This window comes from Adiantum capillus-veneris, chromosome 12 (assembly GCF_014529385.1).
Source record: "Adiantum capillus-veneris isolate H3 chromosome 12, ASM1452938v2, whole genome shotgun sequence".
NCBI classification, from domain to species: Eukaryota; Viridiplantae; Streptophyta; class Polypodiopsida; order Polypodiales; family Pteridaceae; genus Adiantum; species Adiantum capillus-veneris.
In genome coordinates, this window is record NC_140942.1 from 27,574,733 (window position 1) to 27,597,817 (window position 23,085).

At 38.8% G+C, this 23,085-nt stretch overlaps 1 protein-coding gene across 1 annotated transcript; it reads left to right on the top strand.

The window, feature by feature from the left end:
• Positions 1-3,087: 3,087 nt before the first annotated feature.
• Positions 3,088-13,516, top strand: LOC147445492 (uncharacterized). The gene is made up of 4 exons (XM_086526045.1): positions 3,088-3,368; positions 4,676-4,831; positions 10,091-10,169; positions 12,777-13,516. Exons 1-4 carry the CDS (start codon positions 3,088-3,090, stop codon positions 12,843-12,845), a joined length of 585 nt encoding a protein of 194 aa, XP_086382171.1. The 3' UTR covers positions 12,846-13,516.
• Positions 13,517-23,085: the final 9,569 nt, after the last annotated feature.

The window sequence follows — 23,085 nt, forward strand, 5'->3', positions numbered from 1 at the left end:
CTCTCTCTCTCTCTCTCTCTCTCTGTCTCGTTGTCTCTCTCTCCACTTCCCTCTGTGTGTGTGTGTGTGTGTGTGTGTGTATATATATATATATATATATATCACTCTCTTTCTCTCTCTCTCTCTCTCTCTCTCTCTCTCTCTCTCTCTCTCTCTCTCTCTCTATTTCCTATCTCTTTCTCTCTCTCTATTTTCTTCTCTCTCTCTCTCTCTTTAATTCTTACACGCACACACACATCTCTCTCTCTCTCTTTTTAATTTCTTATTTACACACACACACACACACACATTTCTCTCTCTCTCTCTCTCTCTCTCTCTCTCTCTCTCTCTCTCTCTCTCTCTCTCTCTCTCTCTCTCTTAGTTTCTTACACATACACACACGTTTCTCTCTCTCTCTCTCTCTCTCTCTCTCTCTCTCTCTCTCTCCTACACACACACACACACGATGTAGAGAGAGAGAGGGGTTGCGGGGGGGAGAGAGAGTTCATAATACCTGCGCAGCAGGTTTCCGTCAAGAGATTTAAGCGCGTCGCAGGCGAAAATGACCGCCTGCACGCGGATATCCCTTTTTTTCCTCTAATTTTTTGCGTCAAAATATACGTGGGAATATCTTTCGATATACGCGTGGTAATGTTTTCTTTTCCACGCATATTTTCACGCTCATATCGATGGATATTCTCACGCATATATCGACGGGCTACAAGTACGTCGATAATCGTGTAGAAAAGTACGACCGTCGATATATGCTGCGTCGAAATCTTGATGTTATGTTGTAGTGTCCTTACAACTCTCTAGCTAGCAGTGAGATAATATGGATTGCAGTATCTACCTAAATAGATAGGGCCAACTCTACTCGTCTCCCTTGACCAAATTTGCTCGCAAAACCAAGACTATAATATTTAAAAAATAGAAACTAGCTTTCTAAAGCACTCAAAGTATACTTTATAAATAAAATAATTTTTCAAAAAATAAACATAGATCTCGCATGAGCATTTACATCCATGTGAAAATCTAACATGTCCTTGTCAATTTGAGAATCAAAATAAAAGAGAGTATGTCGCTACGATCTTTTTTTTGTCATTTGTTTTAAGAGTATGTCGCTACAATCTTTTTTCTTTTTATAAGAATCAGTGGAAAGAAGGGGGGGTTAAAGGCACGCCGCATGGACATGGCACGTGGATATGATAGAGAGAGAGAGGGAAAGAGAAGAGTTTTTCTTTTTGTTCAAAGGAAAAGCAACAAAAAAATTTGGAGGACATCGGTGTTTCGGGAAAAATGTATCTTGGCTTAATATCGTGCTATTTTCAAGTTCAAAAATGGTTGTTGAAGGTAAGGGGAAAATGAGAAAAATAGTGTGAAAACCCAAAAAATAAACTTGATTTTATAAAGGAAAAATTACCAAAATATCTCTCTAATTTGTAAAAATTATTAAAATACCTCTCAATTTTCAAAAATTTCCAAAATACCCCCATTAATAATCTCATGAATTCCTAAAATGCCCTTCAAAGTTTTTGAAATTCCAAAATACCCCTGGTTGGTTGTGAGATTAAATATCTCCAAAAATAAAAAAATTGTAGCTTTTAATAAGAAGGCTGATTATCTATAAATAGAAATTGCTAAAACTAGAATTTTCTTAGGCTTTACAGATGAATTGGTTCATTGGTTTCCCTTTTGTAAAATTTCCTCTTCAGAGATTCAAGGAAAGGATTTTTTCGTAGGAGGCAAGGGACGCTGGGGAGAGAGAAAGAAAGACAGATGAGGACCCGGCGTTCATGACGCAACAAAGAGGTCAAGGTGAAGATGTTGCAGTAGGCACATGCGTCGTATGGTGAAGGGCTGACCAGATGGTCTATGCAGCAACGGATGCAGGAGAGAGATCAAACATTGCAGGGGAGTTGGACACTTTCACGAACACGCGTAGGGGAGGTGCTCTCTCTCTCTCTCTGTCTCTCTCTCTCTCTCTCTCCACAAGCCATCGCGGTGCATTGCCTTGGCAGTGAAAAGGTGACCCTACCTTGCTGCGTGTAGGTGTTGGTGGAGACAAGGGCATGTGGCAAGTGAGCCGGAAGATTTTTCTGCCATCAAATTTCCTCTATTAGATCTCGGTAGAGAGAGAGAGAGAGAGAGAGAGAGAGAGAGAGAGAGAGAGAGAGAGATCCAAAACACACCAATGGTGGATGCATTTGTGTGGACGGGCAATGGCGAAGGGTGTTGAGCTTCTTGCAACAAGCGATGGCGAATGCAGTGATAGCGCAAGTTATGGTGTACGTGAGGGCACGAGCATAGAGAGAGAGAGAGAGAGAGAGAGAGAGAGAGAGAGAGAGAGAGAGGTTTCTCTTCATTGAGGTCTTCCATGTCTCTTGCAATCGACAAAGAGAGGCGGGTGGGGGACACAGGTATTGGCTCCATAGTGGTAGGGGTGAAGGCGCACGTAGCATGGGAATCAGTAAGCAACAAACTTTAGCTCAGAGCGAACTTTTGCGAAAGGGAGGGAGATGGAATCTTTCAAGTTAATTAATTAATGGAATGCCAAAGAGAAGAGCGTCGGCCCATGCACACCTTATTTTCCAAGCAATTTTGATTACAATGTGTATAGATTTGACTACTTTTTAATAAATGATAGATAAAAAATATTAAAGACTAATACATTAATCTATATCATTATAAAAGGGGGAGGGATTCCCTCCCCCCCCTTTCCTGAGACGTGGCGAGCGTTGCTTCATCCGACCATGTCCGACAGTGTAGCCTGCAGATGTGCGCTCAAAAAGAGAGAGACATGGATTGCCTGCGCAGAGAGAGAGAGAGAGAGAGAGAGAGAGAGAGAGAGAGAGAGAGAGAGAGAGAGCGCCGGCCATACTAGTATATCTAAAACACCCACTATTTCTAGCTCTTGCACTTACATAAGCCCACCAAAAAGCATGAAGCCATAAGGGCTCAAGGCCCCCTTCCTAGCCAAGGCCACCGTTGAAAAAAAAAAGAACTCTCATTCAGACATATTCCATAAAATTACATTTGCATGAGACTAAGGGACTTGAATCCACTTAATGTGCCGACACAGCTACCTTAATATATTACTCATTAGGACACATGCTGCAACATTGTGGTATACCGCCTGCATGGTACCCTTCTTCCTACATTGCAATTGACATGAGCGAGCTCTTGCCAGCATTCTATGGCCCCGTCAAGGTCGGGGGTCACGGGGCATTGCATCTGAGCCGTCAAAAACAGTCATTCTTGGCAGGAATTTTCAGGACAAGGCGCCAAATCTCTAGCACATCGGAATATTTGGGATCAGGAGGCAGCTCTCCTCAGCATTCGAAACCTCCAAGCGCATGGAATCGTGAGAAGTCAGTGCGCAGAATCTGCAGGTGACCTGCTCAGTCGGTTGCCCGCTCCCCCCGACCATTAACGCCCGGGAATGGTCCAACTATACGAGGGGGAGAAGCCAACTCAGACCGTGATCATCCTTGTGGCCAATATCTATATCTATACTACATATTAAGGAGACTGGTTTTCCAGTGCCATGTGTCAAACTCTGGTGCCTCCGGTGAGTTCCGACGTCCAAACTCAGCCATACTCGCCTGAGTGAGGGGAGACGGTGAGTGTGCTCTGAGTCTCACAAGTCAGCCCGACGAGACAACGAGCGCGACACGCACACGACGCGCGCACACACAATGAGCGCCACTGGTGACTGAACGCGACATCCTCATGCTCTGCAATGAATGCTTCAAGAGAGAGCGATTGACGATGAGATTGCAAGCTTGGTCCAGCTCAGCATCGAACGGCGAGACACACACACAGAGAGAGAGAGAGAGAGAGAGAGAGAGAGAGAGAGAGAGAGAGAGAGAGAGAGAGAGAGAGAGCCTGCAATAGGCGCTGTCCACCGGCTGCCGGCGTGTGTGTGTGTGTGTGTGTGTGTGTGTGTGTGTGTGTGTGTGTGTGTGTGTGTGTGTGTGTGTGAGAGAGAGAGATCCTGCAATAGGCGCTGCCCACCGACGTTGAGAGAGAGAGAGAGAGAGAGAGAGAGAGAGAGAGAGAATATCCCCGTTTGTGTGTTCGCGCATGAGAAACTGTGTGTGTGTGAGAGAGAGAGACAATTGAGGCCAAAATATATAACGAAAACTACCAAAATACCCGTCTACTTTGTGGAAATTCCCAAAATACCCCTCAAATTTTATAAATTCCCAATATACCCCCACTATTTTGTCAAAATGCCTTTCAAATTTTCCAGATTTCCAAAAAACCCCTGGTTGTGAGATTAAATTTCTCCAAAGATAACAAAAATTTGTATCTTTTCATAAGAAGATTGATTGTCTATCAATACAAGATGCTATAACAAGAATTTGAGTTCGTGATGTAGGCTTTGGAGATGAATTGCTTCATTATTTTCGGACACAATTGCCTTTTTTGCAGGATCATTCATGACAAATTACATGCTACGCACTCAAAAACGAATCTCAATTGTCAAAAAAGAATAATGATTAGAAAATCTTGATCAATCCAACCAAAATATATACAAGGGTATTTTCAGAATTTCCACAAACTAGAGGGGTATTTTAGTAATTTTCCCAATCTATAGTTTCGACGTCCTTGAGAGAGAGAGAGAGAGAGAGAGAGAGAGAGAGAGAGAGAGAGACCTAGCTTCTTGGATAAACTCTTCCAACTTCCAAGAAAGCGCATCATACCCGTCAGTTTTGCAGCCCGACCTGAAACATCGCGAAGAGCAGCAAGGGGCGATCAAGGACAGAAGGGCCGAGGAGGTGGTCACATTTGCAGGTGGGCTTTACCTACCAGCCATCACGGAGATGATCGTCCCAAGGCAACGAAAGAGGTGAGTACGGTAGGACATCTGAGATGGAGAAATTGTGGTGGGATAATTAGTGGAGGCAAAGGCTGTAATAACTGTTTTGTCATGCGGTTGCACAACACTTATAGTACTGTGTACAATGAGCAGGAGGCACAACATTAAGTCTACAAGATGCATTTACGAAGACGTACAAGAAACAAAATCCTCAGGTACACAATAGGAAGTGAGGTGGCTGAGGTGTACTACTCTGTGTTCGGTAGATGGTGTTATTCTGACTGGCGATGCACAACTGCGCCAATCACAGCGGTATGGGCGCCTATGGAGTATGCCGATTCCTCAACTAGGAGATCATAGCTACGAGCACTCGCTAGCAAAACCAACAAAGCTTGGCAATCTACAAGGTCAACAATTACATATGTGTGGGTCTCTTGCCTTCGTTTGTGCAGGCAAGTGCCAACGTTGTAAGCTGCCCTCAACAATGTATTGGACTTCAGTTGCGACCTTCCACATTAATAATACAGCTGGCTACACGTCTATGAAAGGAGACCCCCACCAATGATACGACAGGCACATAAGTAAAGCTAAATGACGTGCTCAAGAACAAGAAGTTGTGCATCATAGGGGAGACATCGTTGACAGTCATCCCAGTGATGTTATCACAAGTATTGTCTGCAACAAGAACCCTACACATTGAACCAGTACTCACCAAAAACTTTATGTGAACCAATGGAAAAGGAACCCATTGAAAATCACCCGGTTTTTGGTTAAAATTTTAGGATTTTTATTAGTTTTTAAACTAAAATCCTCCAAATTCAGCCGATTTTCGTCAAGGCGATCTTCCAAATCAACCGAGAATTTTTAATTTTGTCCTCAAAAATACACTAAAGGCACTATATTACTCCAACACATAGCTACTACAACTAAGTGAGGCAACCCCATAAATTGTGTCATACCAAACCCAAAAGGTGCTTCACGTAGTAGCTATAATAGAAGCAAATTTTGAGCCCCATTCTCTAAGGGAAGATGATAAGTGTTATAATATTGTTGATGTTGGTGATGATCTACATGATGTAGTGTCGTGCGTTAGTGCAAAGAATGCTTACAAGTTGCTCCAGGTTGCAAACTAGAATACTATACAATAGCAACATAATTTCCCTCAATAGCAACTGATTATTCAAAGTTGATGCCATCTAACAACAAATATTTAGCAGCATTCTCAATGTGTGTTGCTCGCAAAGGCAATATATGTGGCATGATCATGCATGCGCTAAGTCGACAAGGACAACACTTGGGACAATAGACATTGTAGTAAAAGGCAAGTAGGGGATGGTGGCAAGAACCTTTATCCAATTGTGTGTGTGTGTGTGTGTGTGTGTGTGTGTGTGTGTGTGTGTGTGTGTGTGTATGCATGCGCACATGCACCGATTTCATGCATGTGCCAGTAAAAAAGGGAAGCATTGGCAACTACTGGCCCAACACGCCCATGCACCTTACTGACACCTTTGGCGACACACCCCCTTTCATTATGTTTCAGCATGCATGCTCCGTTCAACCGTGGTGCAGGAAAGATATTGAAGACGTCTCCTACACATGAAGGTCCTCTTTCTGCATCCATTGGTGAGCAGGCCCTATTTAGTTTTGAATGTGCATGTATGTTTATGCAAGTGTGTTCACATGATATAAACATCTATACTCCATGAACATCTATATTAGTACAAAGTGTTTGGTAAAGGTTCTACATGATATTTCAGACATTTTTCCAAAGTAAGAAGATGTATTCTTGATACCTATTGTTCTCATATAGTGCTACATGTCATAAACGTTTGCTATGAAGGCATCAGGTACCTTAGGTCTATTATTATATAAGTTTATGATACACACACAAAGAGGCCTCGCAAAACACGTAATTCTATAACCAACACACCTACATACATGGTTGTGTAAATACATAACCACATTAACAGAAGACTATGAAACCTTTTTCGCAACCAGCTATTATATCTATTCAAAATTTCTAGAAACCTGTACTCTTATCACCTGTATGAAATCATGTATTTAAAAAGAAAACTTTAAAAGCAATTGCAAAGCAAAAGCGTGATAGTTAGAAATCATGGGAGGACGAAGAAGTGAATGTATCCAAGGTCTTTACAAGTCTAGCTTGAGTAAAAACATGAAAGAGTTAGGGAAAATTAGTCACGGTGACATGGATTGCATTGCTATGAAAACCATCAAGGTGAACTCATTCAGCTTATCGACAACATGATAATTGTCCTAAAACCTGTTTAGTGCCAATGCATGTGAGAAGTCAATAATAAATATACTACTAGGTATTTTTTGTTCTTTTTCGCCACTAAACTCGAGGTGACACGTCCACTTGCTCTGCAATGTGAACTAAAGAGAGTACATAGGTGCACGAGTGATTTAACACTCGGGGGGGGGGGGGGGGGAGAGAGAGAGAGAGAGAGAGAGAGAGAGAGAGAGAGAGACTCTAATGATGAGAGAGAAACCGGAGAGCTAGACAGATATGCTCCGACAGCATCCAGCCACACCTGATATATATATATATATATATATATATATATATATATATATATATATATATATATATATATATATATATATATAGAGAGAGAGAGAGAGAGAGAGAGAGAGAGAGAGAGAGGACCACCCACGAGAACTGGATACAGAACTGTGTGTGTGTGTGTGTGTGTGTGTGTGTGTGTGTGTGTGTCTGACAACACCCATCCAAAGAGAGAGCCACTCACAGTTCTGACATGTGTGTCATTAATTTAATTTTTGTCATAGTAAGAGTGAGCGAGACCCACCGGTAGGCGGGTCGCACAAGCTAGTTGCTAATAAAAAAGCCATTGCTTATGAGGCAGAGAAATTTCCTCTCCTTCTCATATATCCATATGGTAGTTCCTTTTATCGTACGTTGGAGGCCACACTTCAGAGGCTGGCTAGATGGCTAGCCACATGGCTCTCCACTTTTTGCATTTATTATTCCTCGGGAAGCCTTGCATTGGTGCAGGGAGTTGGCAGCATCAGCAGGAGCACAAAAGCCCATGTGAGTGGGGTTAGATAGTGGTGATCATTGGCAGTTCAACGGCCTATCCTCCAAGCTCTACACGCTCAATCCATATTTCCCATTTTCCATAAGCACCTTGAAGAGCATGGTATTGAATGAAGTCCAAGCCGTGGGTCATGGGATCGGTGACATGCAACACGGGTATGATTTTTGTAACAACATACGTCCGTTGGATGGAAACCAAATTTACTTTTGCTTGCACATGTTCATTTTTCTCATGTTGCAAAGTGGAGTGTTCGACAACCAAACGCACGCAGGCATGTGGTTAGCACACTAGTCTCCCAATTGGGAGGTTGTGAGTTCAATTCCGATCTAGGGAGCGATTTATGCCCGTCGTCGATCCCATCTCACCCTGTGTGATATAGTGTTGTGGCCTAGAAGTGTGGACCAAACTTGAGGATAATTTGGGAAACTAGAAAGTAAATGTTGTTGACATTTTGTGGGTTGTCTATCCCCTCGAGATCTGTGTCCAATGTCAATCCCATCTCTCCCTCTAATTGCACCTCAAAGGCCATTACGTTATCCCCACTCCCATGTCTCATATGCATGACCTGCAACTACATTGCACTTCTAAATCACTCACTTCGTACCTCTTACATTAGGATATTTCGGAGGTCATTTGGTCTTTCTATTTCTCTCTCTAGAAGATTTTCTTAAAATGTACTTTCACTTATTGAGTACGTCCAAAAGGGCAACTAAACACTCCGAAAAGTAAACCTAACTTTTTGACAATCTTTGAAAACGGTCACTTTTTTATTAAATGTGAATATCTTTTTCATGAGGTCGGCACTGTTCATTTAACATGGCTTTCATCATCACTGAAATGAAAAAAATCAAAAAATTGTTAACTAGTGTGAAAACTTGAAGCTTTTGACACCGCCAATGCCTCCAAAAACGCCCAAAAATCTGAAAAATTATGTCTACTTGCCCTGTTCTGACACCCAAAGAGGAAGAAAATGCCAAAAAATAGCCTTAAAAAGAGATTTTTGGCGAGCAGTGCGTAGGGGGACATTCCAAAATTTTTTGGAATGGCCTCTGCATGTCATTCAACAATTTTTTATCTAATCGCGTAGAGGAATTTTCGGAATGGTCTCTGTGTCGTGCCATTCAACAAAAACCCCTTTTCGAGAATTTTTTGGCCTTTTATCCCTCTTCGAGTGTCAAAACAAGGCAAGTAGACAGTTGTTTTTTAGGTTTTTGGCATTTTGAACGCATTGATTATATCAAAAGCTTTAAATTATAACATTAGTTTTGTAATTTTTTTTATTTTAGTGAGACGAAAGCCATATTGAATGAGGGGCACTTACCTCATGAAAAAGACACTCGCATTTAATTGAAAGAGGATCGTTTTTAAAGACCATTGGATCATTGAATGAGTGGGTGACACGTTTTTTTAATTTTGTTAATATCATGCTATGTTTTTACATAAAGCTTGCTTTTCTTTCATTGAAGGAGTTCTTTTTTCTCTCTCTTCCAAAAGGCACTCCAAAAGACCTCAGAAATTTGTATATGTCACCAGTTGTGTGGGAGGCACCTAACTTTGCAATACCATATTGATGAATCTAGTTCAAGTGTTTATTTCACACGCTTGATGTCTTGCGATGTTTTATATTCCAAAGAATCATTTTCCAAACCATACACAGTCCTTTCCTTGCTTTCTCAAAGAAATTTAACCTAGTAGTTTCATGTTCTTGCACTACTTTTCTCAATCTTTAGGGGGGATTTTCCCTTCTCTCTTGCTTTTAGTTAGCATCATTGAATCTTTAAGCAACTTATTGTAAGTTGAGATACACCTTTTTTGAACAGAGCTATAGCCTTGCCAATCGCACTCGGGATTGGTTAGTTGCTTGCTTTCATCCTTGCATCGGTGCAGGCTTCAGCGCACTCTAGGAGCATGATCACACATATCCAAGTTAGGCAACAGTCACACAATACATAGCTAAAATTATGCCTCATGCATGATCACATGTGCACCATGTATTTGTCTTAAATGGAGCTAATGCAAGGCCTTTGTAACTATGCCAATTTTTGCATAGTTGCATCTGTAACATCTTATTGATAACTATGATTTGCATGATCACATCCTTATCCGTTTGGAAGATCGAGACTAATTAAGCCTCCTTTATATTTATTGTGGATAAGTAAGCCTTTTGAGTGGTCACAGAGATACATACTAGCCAAACTGGTTGTTGCAGATCCGGTTGCCGGTTTGGGAGGAGCAACAACACTCTAGGACCCACGTGCTACAGACACGAGCTTGTCCTCCTACTTCAGGTGCGTAGCTCTTTCAGCTTGCATGCTCTACTATGCATCGAGCTTGAAGTTTCATTTTTCTTTTCCTTTTAATGGTTGAGAAAGCTATGATCTGTATTGTTTGAAAATTTAAAATAGTACGAATAATACAATAAAATTGGTATATAATTAAATGTAAATACACAAGAAAATGAATAATTTTCAATCTTTTCATCGCTAGTCTTTGAAAGACCTTTCAATTGAAAAGATATCAATCAAAAGATCTTTCAATCAAAAGACTTGATCGAAACATCGCGTACAGATTGTGTCTGTTCAATTAGAACTATCTGACAAGATTATGATCCATCTCAAGGTGCCGCTTACTTGGCGGATATGTTTAGGGAGATGGGTTTTACTCTCTCTCCCATAATAACTTAGAAATAGATAAAACAACCCCCATTATGATTTGCCCACGTGCTCCTTGCTTGGGTTGTGGCTATAGGAGACCATTAGATGACACTTGCATTGTTCATGATGATTCACTTTGCACATTTTCCTACCTCATATCGGGGGCTTTAGATTAGCATAGCTCCAAAATAATGTGAGCTTGCCTTCTGTTACAATCCTTGGTATATCCTTGTGGAGTAAAATGAGAGAAATGAATTCCCCGCCCCCCCCCCCCCCCCCCCCCCCCCCCCCCCCCCCCCCCCCCCCCCCAAAACCCCACACACACACACACACAAAAATAATAATAATAATAATAATAATTAATGGTTTCTCAAAAAGTCGTTTTGGGGACCTACTAAGTATACAATTTTTTGGTGTTAAAATTTGTGGCCCATCTCTTGCTCTTATAATCGGACCTACAATCGTGGAGTTTTGATCTTGTTTGGGTGACGATTTATACAATAAAAAAGATGCTCTTTAAGTATGGTGTTAATTTTGTTTATGTTTGAATTTGGATCCATATGATGCAAATTTTCTTAGGAATGTGTATTGTGTCTTTAGGTTTTTGTCTATGAAATGTTTAAAGGTTTTCATCCATTATCCACATGATTGAATTATGTTTCATTGAAATGGAAGAGCCTAGACTATCAAACTTTGTGTCCACTCTGTTTTTTTTTTTTTTTTTATAAAGCTTTTAGATTATTTGTTTGTCAAGATATTTTACTTTTTCAAGTTGTTTGATAGATCATTTTACTTTTCTACTTGTAGGGCCAAGGGCCCAAGGCCTATGTATAGGCAAAGTGGGAAAAGAGAGAGTGTCACTTTATAGAGGAATCAATATGCATTTGGCTACATCAAGCAGCATACGTCTTGATTCAGTCAAACTTTGAGGAGTCTGCATTCAGACAGATGATCAACGAAGTTTGTAATTGCACATACACTACCATCATCAAAAAACTTGGGGGGGGCCTCGAAGAGCATTGAATTCCTCAAATGAGGTCAAATGTCACTTGAGACTTGTAGAATCCTTGGCCAACTATGCATAGTTGTGATAGCCCTTGGACCAAGGCTATGGGACTGACCAAGCTTTATGGTCGAATGAAGCATGTTGAGTTCCTTCATTACAACATGAAGAGCAAGGGCTACAGGACTCACACTAAAAGAGAGCAATGTAGCACACCACAAAGCAGTGAACATGGTACGTTTAGGGCCATGATTGCTTGCTTTACTTTGTCCAACAAGCGTGTTCATAGAGTCTCCAAAAATATTGGAAAGGCTGCCATGGGAAGGTGGTCAAGGTGAATGAAGAAGTATTTTTTAGACAAATTTTATGCTAGAAAGCTGGTGAAAGACATGGATGGAAAGACACAGGTAATGAGCTGGTAACTCACAAGGCCAGAACTATCCATGTCATGCACGTTACAATCATTGGTGTCATGGGCCTCACAAGACCCTTTTTTAAAACATCACCTGTATTGATTTGCAAAAACTCGAATGGAAACAATCTTGACATGGTTGGAAATGTTGCAAAAGGAGAGCCAAAATATTCCCTACAGGAAGAAATTGAGGGACGTGGAAGGCACCACATCTCTTGTAAGAGCAAAGATCTTGCCAATTATCTCAATAGGTTGTTGCAAACTATTGTATTTTCACACACAATAACATGCATGGAAGCAACATTGTGCCTCACACCCACCAATATACACCAAATCCCAAGATGTGTACTATGTCTACATAATTATTGGAGAGCTTCTTAAGTTCTTACCGCCGATAGCCGATGACACCAACTTTTGATATTGGCTGCCAAGATTTCAATATGCCGTAAGCCAATGCACAGAGAAGGAGTTCAAAAAACACAAAGATGCTCACCATTTATTGAGTTGTTTTGGTGGTTTAAAGCACATTGGGTATAGTCTAAATGAGACTAAATTTTGAAGATCTAGCTTCTGCACCCACTTTTGTAATTACACCCCAATTTTGTACTAACAAGAGCCCACTTTTCTAATCTCCAATATTTATGCTAATGAAAATTGTGTCATTAGTCTAAATTCTTTGGCTTGTTGTATGCTTGTAAACTATCTTTTGTAATCATGTTTCATGTAATGACTAAGCTTGGTAAGCATTAGTAGATGATTGATTGTCTTTTAAACAATTGATTTTCGAACATATTGGACTAAAGATTGTGTCGTTTGTTCTTGATAGAATATTGCATGTGCTATGCCAAATGTGGATGAATACATAGAACATGCAGAATCACAACACATTGTCTGAGAGGAGAGTCTATTGTATGGTCAACAAGACTTCTTATAACTCACAAATGCAATGGCCCACAAGCCAAAGGACCTCAAGGGTGAGCCTTTACCCTACAAGGAAGTCAAAAGGCTATGTCCTAGATTCTTTGTACGTAGCAAACTAATCTTAATTTTAGGAAACACAAAGGAGAGTGCCCTTGTGAAGCTCTCAAATCTGTAGCACAAAGGGTTTACCAAGGGTATCCTTGAATTGATTTATCCAAAAAGAGTACACCCAGTAGACCATCATCCAAACATTAGCATTGGTTTGAAGCATCCCAAGGAAAGAGCATTAGCATGACGAGGAGAATATACCCCACTTATGAGAAAAAGGCCCATCATGTTGCTACCAAAGGAGCATGAGCAGATAATGGCGATGGAAACACAAGGGACATCACTACCAAGCCAAGGAGAAAGTGTGGCAAGTTTGCAAGCGAAGCTGGCAGAGAAAGATGCCAGAATTGTTTAATTAGAGGTCACGCTTCCAAAATATGAGAAGGCCTAGCAGAAGGCTAGCATGAGCTTATGTAAATTTCCTTTTGTAACAGAATCTCTCTTTTTTTTAAAGTCAAAAGATTTGAGCCATCCATGTGAGGATTCACACTTTTGAAACTATCCTTTGTAACCATATTTTTTGGAATTAAAGCATATCTTTTGTCAACATGTAATAGATTTATGAGAATTATATGCTCTCTTATCAATGTGATACTTTTAAGCAGTGGGTTGCCTTGGTCAACAATGGATTCTGTTTTCAAGTAACAGTAATTCATTACTAAAATTTTCAAGAAAGTTGGAAACCTACAAAAAACCATTGTTGATATAAGATTACATTGCTTAAAAGAATACATCACTTTAAAGAGAACTTTCATGTTGTCGAAATATATCCTCAATCAAAAGTACCATATCATATACCTCATACATGTTAGATCATTCAACGCAACTTCCCACTATATTTCATCATCACTGCACATTTCATCTATAAGCGCTTCGTATATCTAGGCCATTCCAATCTGCACTTATGGTTGTAGTGCAACTCTTGTGGCAATCACTATGGGCACAGACGCAAAATTCTAGAGTGATTTTATTTATGAAGGCAAGCACATTGTTTTAGTTAGGAAAAAGGTCCAACCCATTGTTGAGCCCCTTCTTCTTGCTCTAATGTCATACTACCTATCATATTCTCTTACTATCTCGTCTCGCTCCTTAGAGGCTTTCTTAGGGCTTGTTTCCAATACAAAGATTTTGAGATTAGCAACTATTATACTGTCCTTACCATAGCCAAAAAAAAAATACAAATAGATTTGTTTTGAAGTATCTTTGGGTACGATTAGCCCATATTTTCTTGCTAGATTGTAAATGTTTATTCTTGATGTCTTGTAAATGTTAACAAGTGCAAAATGTACTTTTATTGGCTAAAAAACATATTTTTTTGAAATTAATAGTTTTGTTACATTGTCAATTACATCCCTGAGGATGACAAAGAAGTTGTAACAAGGGTGGTGACGCTTGCTTTGGGGAGGCCTCCTTTTCTGCTTCTAGCCTTTGGCCTACATAATCCATTAGCAAAGTGTCCACAACTCTTGGGAGAACTTGTGGATTTGTTTCTAGATTTTGGCCTACATAATGCCTTAGCAAAGTGTCAACAACTCTAGAGAGGAATTTTGGACTATTTGATAAGGCTTGTGGATAAGTGCCACATGGAAAAGTTTAGGTCTAGAAAATCTCTTTTCTTCCTTTTCTTGTAAGAGGGCAAGCTGATGGCCACATATAGTAGATAAATTATCCAATACCATGGATAAATTAGCTCTACATCCATGAGAAAGGAATCTTCTTGCTCATACATCTGCTAATGAAGGCTCGAAATCACAAGAAGACTACTGAAGGAAGTGGGCCATGGCAAGCCTTAGTTGGTCGTGGCTATCAGCTAACTTTGTGCATCTTGAAGATGTACACATTTGCTACCTAGAACACAAAACTAGATGGAACAAGTGCTTTTAATAGAATGAGAAGACCGTTTAAGAGGGACTTTTATCTTATATAGGCCAATGTGACTAAGTAGTGCACACTTGTTTTGCTCCTCACCCTTGTAGATCTTTCTCATTTCTTGGATTGCTCAAAAATATTCTCTCAAATTTTAGAAATCCTCGTGTGTGTGTGTGTGTGTGTGTGTGTGTGTGTGTGTGTGTGTGTGTGTGTGTGTGTGTGTGTGTGTTTTTTGCTATTTTTAGACTTACAATTATACACAAACGAACATAACGATTCAAAAGATAGATGGCTTTAGACAAAGGACAAAGATTAGCGCAAAAATGATGCAGTATTTGATTCATTTTTGTACATCATAGTGAAAATGAAGTATCATTCTAGTGTTTTGTACATGAGATAGTCAAGCAAAACTGCTTTTAAAGTGAAAGAGGCCAGGTTCATTAGTGACGGACAGCAGCTAAGCCAAAAAGATTTTAAGTAAAGATAAAATCCTCACCTGCATCCATATAAACAAGACAACATATTTGTTAGCCTTTAATGGGTGTATGCAAGATCAAGTGTACCCAATTTTCGTAGTTTATGCAGTTTTAGACTACAAAAAACAAGCTTTTTATGCAAATGTTATTGCATTACACCCTAGCTATACTCATTTCTAAGAGCCAAGAATTGGTATCCACATAAAAGGAATAAGTACTAACATACCGAACAGACTCGATTTTTAAACAAACTAAAGAAAATGGTACTTTTTGTGTGTAAGGAATCTTTTGGTTTGACCTGTCAATCCTGTCTCACAGCATTGTGATCCTAACATAGAAACTTATATAAGTCTCTTATGAGTTACTTAATTTTGAAATAAAGTTGCACATGAATCTTGCATATGCCTAATTATTAGTAATTATCTTTGCAAAAAAGTTTAGCAGTTCTTACATTACTATTTCTACACAAGATATCTATAGATGCAAGGCTAAGTTGTTAAGATCCTACAGTCATTTGATAGATATAGTTATGCGAAATGTGGTGAGAAAAAAGAAACCATACTTTAACGGTTGAATTTTGATAGATCTTCCTTGGAAAATTTACATAGAATATCAGTAAATAAAATTCAACTCTTCCAAAAATTTATAATAAATAAAATAGTTACTATTTTCTCATGGATTTGATATATACTATAGTTTGTGGTACAAGGAGGCCATAGAAAAAATATTGTGTGCAATTAGGCTTCATAAGCTTATCTTTTATCCATTTTACGTATGTACAACCTTTGGATTATTCTTAATGTACATCATAGGGTCAAAAATTTATCAAAGATTAAAAAAATTGGCATTTTTTCATTCTTCAAGGGTATATTATAGCATCTTAGTCCTAGTTGGCCATGCTAGCATAGGAGGTGTACACAAATGTGTTGAACACCTTGAGTGTCACACTTTGCACCTAACTGCCAAAACTGGGTTCACCTGATCTTGCACACACCCTAATATGTTTTGCATGTGTCAACGAACTGTATCAATTGTTATCCGTGTCCTACTTAAAACCTTTTTAACTTATATCTACCATCCATAAAGTGTTAAATAGACGAATATATCCATTCTCAACAAAAATGGTATGAAGCTACCACAGTTTTGAGATCAGAAGGCCATTACCCCTCTTGATCAAATGTAAAACATTAAGGTGTGCTTTTTGTATATATATTTAAAATTTCACTTCAGCTTTCTAATGTTTTTTTGTAAGATTTTTTACGTGTCACAAGCAGGATTATTATTCAACTACTATCTCAATCAATTTGTATGAGACAAGAATCAAAGATGATTTGTAAACCCACCGTGCCTTATTTAAATGAGTGATCATTAAGCCAAAGTCATAACTTTAATTGATAGTCTCAACTAATCTATACCATATCATTATTCAATCACCAATTTCATAAAACGATAGATTTTACAGATGTGGGAGTTCCCAAGTAGTACAACAAGTAGCCAGTAGCCCTTAGTGATAGAAACTAGCAAAATTTCATAATGTGCTTAATCTAGAGAAACCCATAGTAGTCCAAAAAGCTCCCATCAATAAAAAAAACTCCATAAGCCAAAATTTACCGACTGCATTTCCTTGTATTTAGACACTATCTATCATAGATTTGATGAAAAAATCGATGCAATCCATAGAGTGCAATACAACTGAAGAGTTTTAGGAGCCACAAAATTTATAAGCTACCAATATTAGAGTTTAATCAATCCTAGTCAAATACCCATCATTGGCCAATTCTAGAGTAGCCGTCACTACAACATGAGAAAAAGGTTTGTCAATAAGCAAGTAAAACATCCCCATCCTAACCCCTAAGGGACTAAGTGCTTCAAAAAAATCCTATCATAGGGTAGAGTATGTCAAAGCATCAAAGGCAAGATATATTTAGTTTCAAAAGTGGAAAATTTTTCCCAAAGCATTTCCATATAGAAAGCTTCCTAACCGCCTACATGTGAGGCCTATCAAACTAGAATTTGGCCAAACTAACTCAGCAACTCAATATACCACCAACCCTCTCTAATGTAAAGAGAAGCTTAAGCCTAGGATTACACATAATGCTGCCTAAAGGAGTACAAAATTTTGAAATTTCAGTGAAAAAGGACCATTGAGAAGGAGCACAAATTGTTCAATCAATCCCAATGATTTCACAATTACCATTAAAAAATGTCACAAAAGGCAAAACATGGTTCAACACATCCACTAAATGAACCGCAAAACAACTGAGTTTAGCAATAAAACAATAGATATAATTGCACATTTGATAAAATTAGCAAAGATATTCCAACGCCACATTTCATAAACCCTTAATGTATCAATATCGCAACACAATTGAAACCAAGAAAAAGAGACAAGTTAAGGGTATAGTGTTCGGCGCCAACCTGAGTTGTAGTGTTTTGTTCAACACCAACCTGAGCTATAGTTTTTTGTTTGACTTACTCCATAATGTAAAGATTTAGGACAAGAAACTCAGCAACACACCATCCAAAGAGTCTTGCAGTGAACCAGGGTAATCGGCAAATACACAAGCACTCCACTCACTTTCCAGGACACACAACAACACAAAGCAAGGCTAAGTGAGGGGAAAGATCCCTCACCTTTAAGTAGAAGACCCTCCAGCAGGAAACAGACTCCCATGAACTCAACCAATAGAGTCGGCACAGGATCCAAGTATGCAACCGCGCCATTAGTGATGGCGTGGAGAGAGAGAGAGAGAGAGAGAGAGAGAGAGAGAGAGAGAGAGAGAGAGAGAGAGAGAGAGAGAGAGAGAGAGAGAGAGAGAGAGAGAGAGAGAGAGAGAGAAGGGATACAATGATAGCACTACTATGCAATAAGTGGGGAGAATGCAAGCAGAGAACCTCACATCATGCTCAGGAGGAGAGACCCCATTCAAGAATGTGTACATATTTATGCAATGGGTATTAAACCCATCAAAAGTAAGTTTAAGGGGAGAGTTCCCACCAAAGAAGGATAGCATCTTGACATAAGTGTGTTTAGGGGTGAGTTCCACTTGATGCATATAAACCATAAAGATTTACTTAAGCTAGGATAGTATAGAAGGGATTTCGGCCCCATAGGAAGAGAGCTTTAGATTTTAAGCATAGGGTGGAAGGCCCTTCAGTGGATAAGGCCATTCCATAGTTAGTATTGTAAAAAGTATGGATAGGAGTTTCCTAGTGTAAGATATGCCACTAGTAAGCCATAGTGACATGTGTGTGTGTGTGTGTGTGTGTGTGTGTGTGTGTGTGTGTGTGTGTGTGTGTGTGTGTGTGTGTGTGTGTGTGTGTGTGTGTGTGTGTGTGTGTGTGTGTGTGTGTGTGTGTGGGTGCGCGCGCGCAGGCACTCGCCCAAGCCCATGCACCATACTCAATGAGTTAGTAGTATGCCCATTGAGTATGGGCCTACTACCTAATTAGTGTGATGAGATTAGTGTGATCAATTCTTAAGCCAGACTAGTCGTTATGTGTAATAGCTTTTGTGATAGTGTTCACCAGGTCGGACCTTTTAAAATCATTGAGGTTATATTTGTTAATAAGGTGGTTGATTTTCTCCCAAGCAATGAATCTATTTGGAGAAGAATATAGGATCATGTAAAGTAGACGTAAACAAGACTTCAGTTCAGCTTTATGTGGTCAATTACTCCTCTTTTTAATAAACTTCGTAGTGGAGATTTTTAGGTTGTATCTTTTCCAAATGAAACAGAGATCAAAATTACCATTGTAAGAGTTGTGCAACAAAATTGAAAAGTTCAAGAACTGTATAGAGGCAGAAAAGAATCTTGAAGGAGTATCAAAACCATCTCATATAGTTGGTTCAATTTTGAGGCAGTTTGGATATATAGATGCGATTTTTTTTTGAAAAGATCTATTGTTAATGCTAAGAATATCATCCACATACCTATAGAGAGAGATCTTATAGTATGTACTTTTGCTCACCATGGTTTTAAGAAACCATTTATATTCAAAGTAAGCCAAGTATAGGTTACACATAAGGGGAGAGCAAGAAAATCCCATTGGGATACCAAGACAATGATTGTAGAATCATCCACCGAATTGAACTAAACAATTATCAAGAAGCCATGAAATAATGTTACATACCTTAATCTCTCCAAAGTGAGTAATAAGTACTAACTTAGACTTTTTAATCCACCTAGATTTATTTGCAAGAGAAATGCAAGAGATCCCTCTCAAGTTGGCATTATTAAATGCTATCTTGATCATTTTTTTCAAAATGTTTTTTAGCTCAAGATCCCCATTAAGAGGAATGTTTTTGTTACATTGAGTGACATAAGTAGAGAAAAGATAAAAAAATTTCTTAGCGAGATTGAGTGTTTACTCAGTAAAATTTTTTATGAGCCAGTATATGGATTGTATTGGATTTTTAAAAAATCCAAGCACAGTTTTTTGTTTTTTGGCACATACTAATTTGAACTTGGTTAGTATGACATCAAAACGTATAGTATTGTCTTTAGTGATACTTGTAAAGATACCTAGAAGCATCTGAAATCTATCAAAATTTATGTTTGTGGTGTTTATAAGCTGGAAATAGCATAGGTAGTTTGTTTTCCTCAGGTGGATAGCATATATTCCTAAAGTGATCAGTGATGAGATTGGTGGCATCATTAGGAGACAGGTTGAGTAAAGTAAACTCCTCCCCTATAAGACATAATTGAGAAACCTTCCATGCAAGATTTTTCAGATAAAAGTAGGACAATTAGCAGACTTATCTAGACCAACAATAAACCATTTGTATGAAAGTTTTTGAAAATTTAAGCTAATGCTAGGTGTGATCCAAGAACTAGTAGTAGATAACCAATTATGTGGCAAGAGAGTGAATTTTTGTTTAAAACATCTATTAACCAGATTGGTGTTTGAGAGAGAGAGAGAGAGAGAGAGAGAGAGAGAGAGAGAGAGAGATTGAATTAAGTCCAATTGGAGAGTATTGACTAAATCATTCAAACAACTAAGTAAAGTTGTAAGGGCTAGATAAGGATTTTTTGGAAACAGGGGGATGTGATTCAAACCCTTACCAATGATCCTTCAAATTTCTGTTTTATTAAGGATCCTAAGAGCACAGGTGCATACATGCTTACCCAATTCCCTAAATTCATTGCAGGATAACTCATATTCCACACAAGAACATTTTGGAATAGCACTGTTTTGTAAAAATTCATTGTTGTAAATAAGATGCTTAATAGGTTGATGATATGCCCATCCTATCATGACATTTTTCAACATGTTATGATTACCAAAGAACGTATCAAAACATTCGCAAAAGATAGGTTTGGGATAAAACCAATCAAGGAGTCCATTGTGGTATAGACAATGTACATAGATTTGATCAACCGCCCAAATTTTGCCAAAAATAGTCTTTCTCCCGCCGCAGGGGCCAAAAATAACATGCATACCAAAATGAGCTACATGTCAAGGAGATGTCAAAGAGGGGTACTCTTTCCTTTCCCTCTAGTGTAACTATGAGATTTTCCTCTATTAAAGCTAGTAGAAATGCTAGGAGTTAGAAAGGATGTAAAAGAGCTGTTAGGGGTAGTTAGTTAGTGAGGTCTTTTGAGAGACGAAGAATTATCATCCTCAATACACGATTTGAGTATCTAGTGGAAATTTTGACTCCTTTGTAGTTGGCATAGGCAGTGAGGTAAGTGCCAGGCTCATCATATTTAGGTTCTTTGAGGATGTCAAGCATCAACCATTGGAAGGCATTGAAATCAATTTGGGCAATAACAAAGGATCTTGCTTGCCCCCCAAGCCAAGATCAAATTAGAGATAAGTGGAAGTCTACAAGTTTTTCATGGAAGAGTTGTTCCAGATGATGGGATTTCTCTTAGAGAACTCTATATATCCTTTCGTGCAAATATATAGGCTAGCACTAGAGATATTTTAGCTTGATCATTAAAATTGAGGTTAAAAGGGGCCTTTATAAGCTCCCGTTTATCCAAAAATTGTCCACCTTTAAGTATTTTGAGCCGGTTATCTTCTACTATAGATTTTGGTAGGTTGGCAAGGTAAACCCGAGTTTCAATGAGTATGGGTGCACAAAAACCTTGTTAGTGAGAATCCAAAGCTGATGGTCCACTCCAAAAGATTCCACTTTGATTTCTCTGCCTGGTAGGAAAGGGAAAGCTTTAGAGACTTTTGGAACCATCTCTAGAAGGGTAGAGTCATTGAGGGTACACAAATTATTTTGGAATTCTTTAACAGATTCTAGAGTAGCACTGTCTCTACAAAAGAGGCCACCAATTTGTGCGACAATAGGGGTAACTGGAGTATTAATGAAAGCAGGATTGAGCCGACAAATTTTTTTGAGAAAATTGGCAAGGTCAACATCAAAAGAAGAGAATAGATCAAGATCTTGATTACATTGCAGAACTAATACAAGTAGTTAAGAAATGTATTGTGAGATCAAAGAAAATCCATCATCAGGGTCCTTGTCAAGAGTAGCCAAAATCTTGACCCAATTTTTGAGGGATAGCATGTGTAGGATAGAAGACTTTTTGTTGGCTGCTAGGGTAGAGTCATAAATAAGTTGCAAAGAATCTTGATTGCTAACACATCAAAGAACAAGGGATCTAGCAACAGAAAGAGGTTCTGATGCTCACTCAAGCCCTTCAAAGAGGGATAAGGCTTGTAACAAAAGGTTTAGAGATTAGATTGTATTTACTTAAGATATGTGATAGTTTTGGCTTTTGATTTTCTATTAAGAAAAGGTCTAGTTCTAGGAGGCAGGGCTTTATGTAAAGGGTGGTCCTTTAAGTGTTACAAAATGTTCTCCATTATCTTTGCATGTTTTAGAGGTTCAATGACCCTCATACGAGCACTCAGCTTGTCTTTAACGTGTACATCAAAACATCAATTAGAACCAGGGTAAGTAACCATGGATTAACCTGCAACCCTAAAACCGACAAAGTCAAATGACCATAATAGCCGTGAACACAAATCTGAGCTATATTCTAAGATGGACCACTTAACACATTCAACCTAAACAAGAATTATAGATAGTGGGCCCACCGAAGCCCTATAGGCCAACAAATTTCTAAAGCCAGCGTCCTTGTCTACTAGCTTTTTGGGAGAACCTCGTGTTTAGGATATGTGTGGTGCTATTTTTAGACTTATACTTATACAAAAAATAACATAACATTTCAAAAGACAGCTAGATTTAGACAAAGGGCAAAGATTAGCGCAAAAATGACTCAATCTTTAGTTCATTTTTTCACATCATAGTAAGAATGAAGTATCATTCTAGTGTTTTGTACAGGACATAGTCAAGAAAAATTTCTTCTAAAGTGAAAGAGACTACGTTCATCAGTGACCGACATTAGCTAAGACAAAAAGATTATAGGCGAAGATAGAGTCCTTACTTGCATCCATATAAACAAGACAACAAATTTGTTAAGCCTAGAATACATTTTATAGGTGTCAACGAACCGTACTAGTTGTTATCCATGTCCTGCTTAAAACCTTTTTAACCTATATCTACCACCCATAAAGTGTTAAATAGAAGCAAGTATCCATTCTTAGCAAAACTAGTATGAACCTACCACAATTTTGAGATCACAAAGCCATTACCTCTCTTGATCAAGCGTAAAGTATTAAGGTGTGTTTTTTATATATATTTTTAAAATTTTACAATGTGATCATAAGACCACCACCCCTTTTGATCCAAGTGGGATCCTTCATATTAGGTTTTAAGGTATTCTAGTTAGCAGTTAC

Excerpts from the sequence above, each read along its gene's own strand:
- LOC147445492 (XM_086526045.1), top strand. The coding sequence starts at position 3,088 with ATGCTGCAACATTGTGGTATACCGCCTGCATGGTACCCTTCTTCCTAC. Across the intron at positions 3,369-4,675 it reads TCAGTGCGCAGAATCTGCAG|CGCATCATACCCGTCAGTTT; the intron begins GTGACCTGCTCA and ends CTTCCAAGAAAG. Across the intron at positions 10,170-12,776 it reads AGCTTGTCCTCCTACTTCAG|AATATTGCATGTGCTATGCC; the intron begins GTGCGTAGCTCT and ends TGTTCTTGATAG.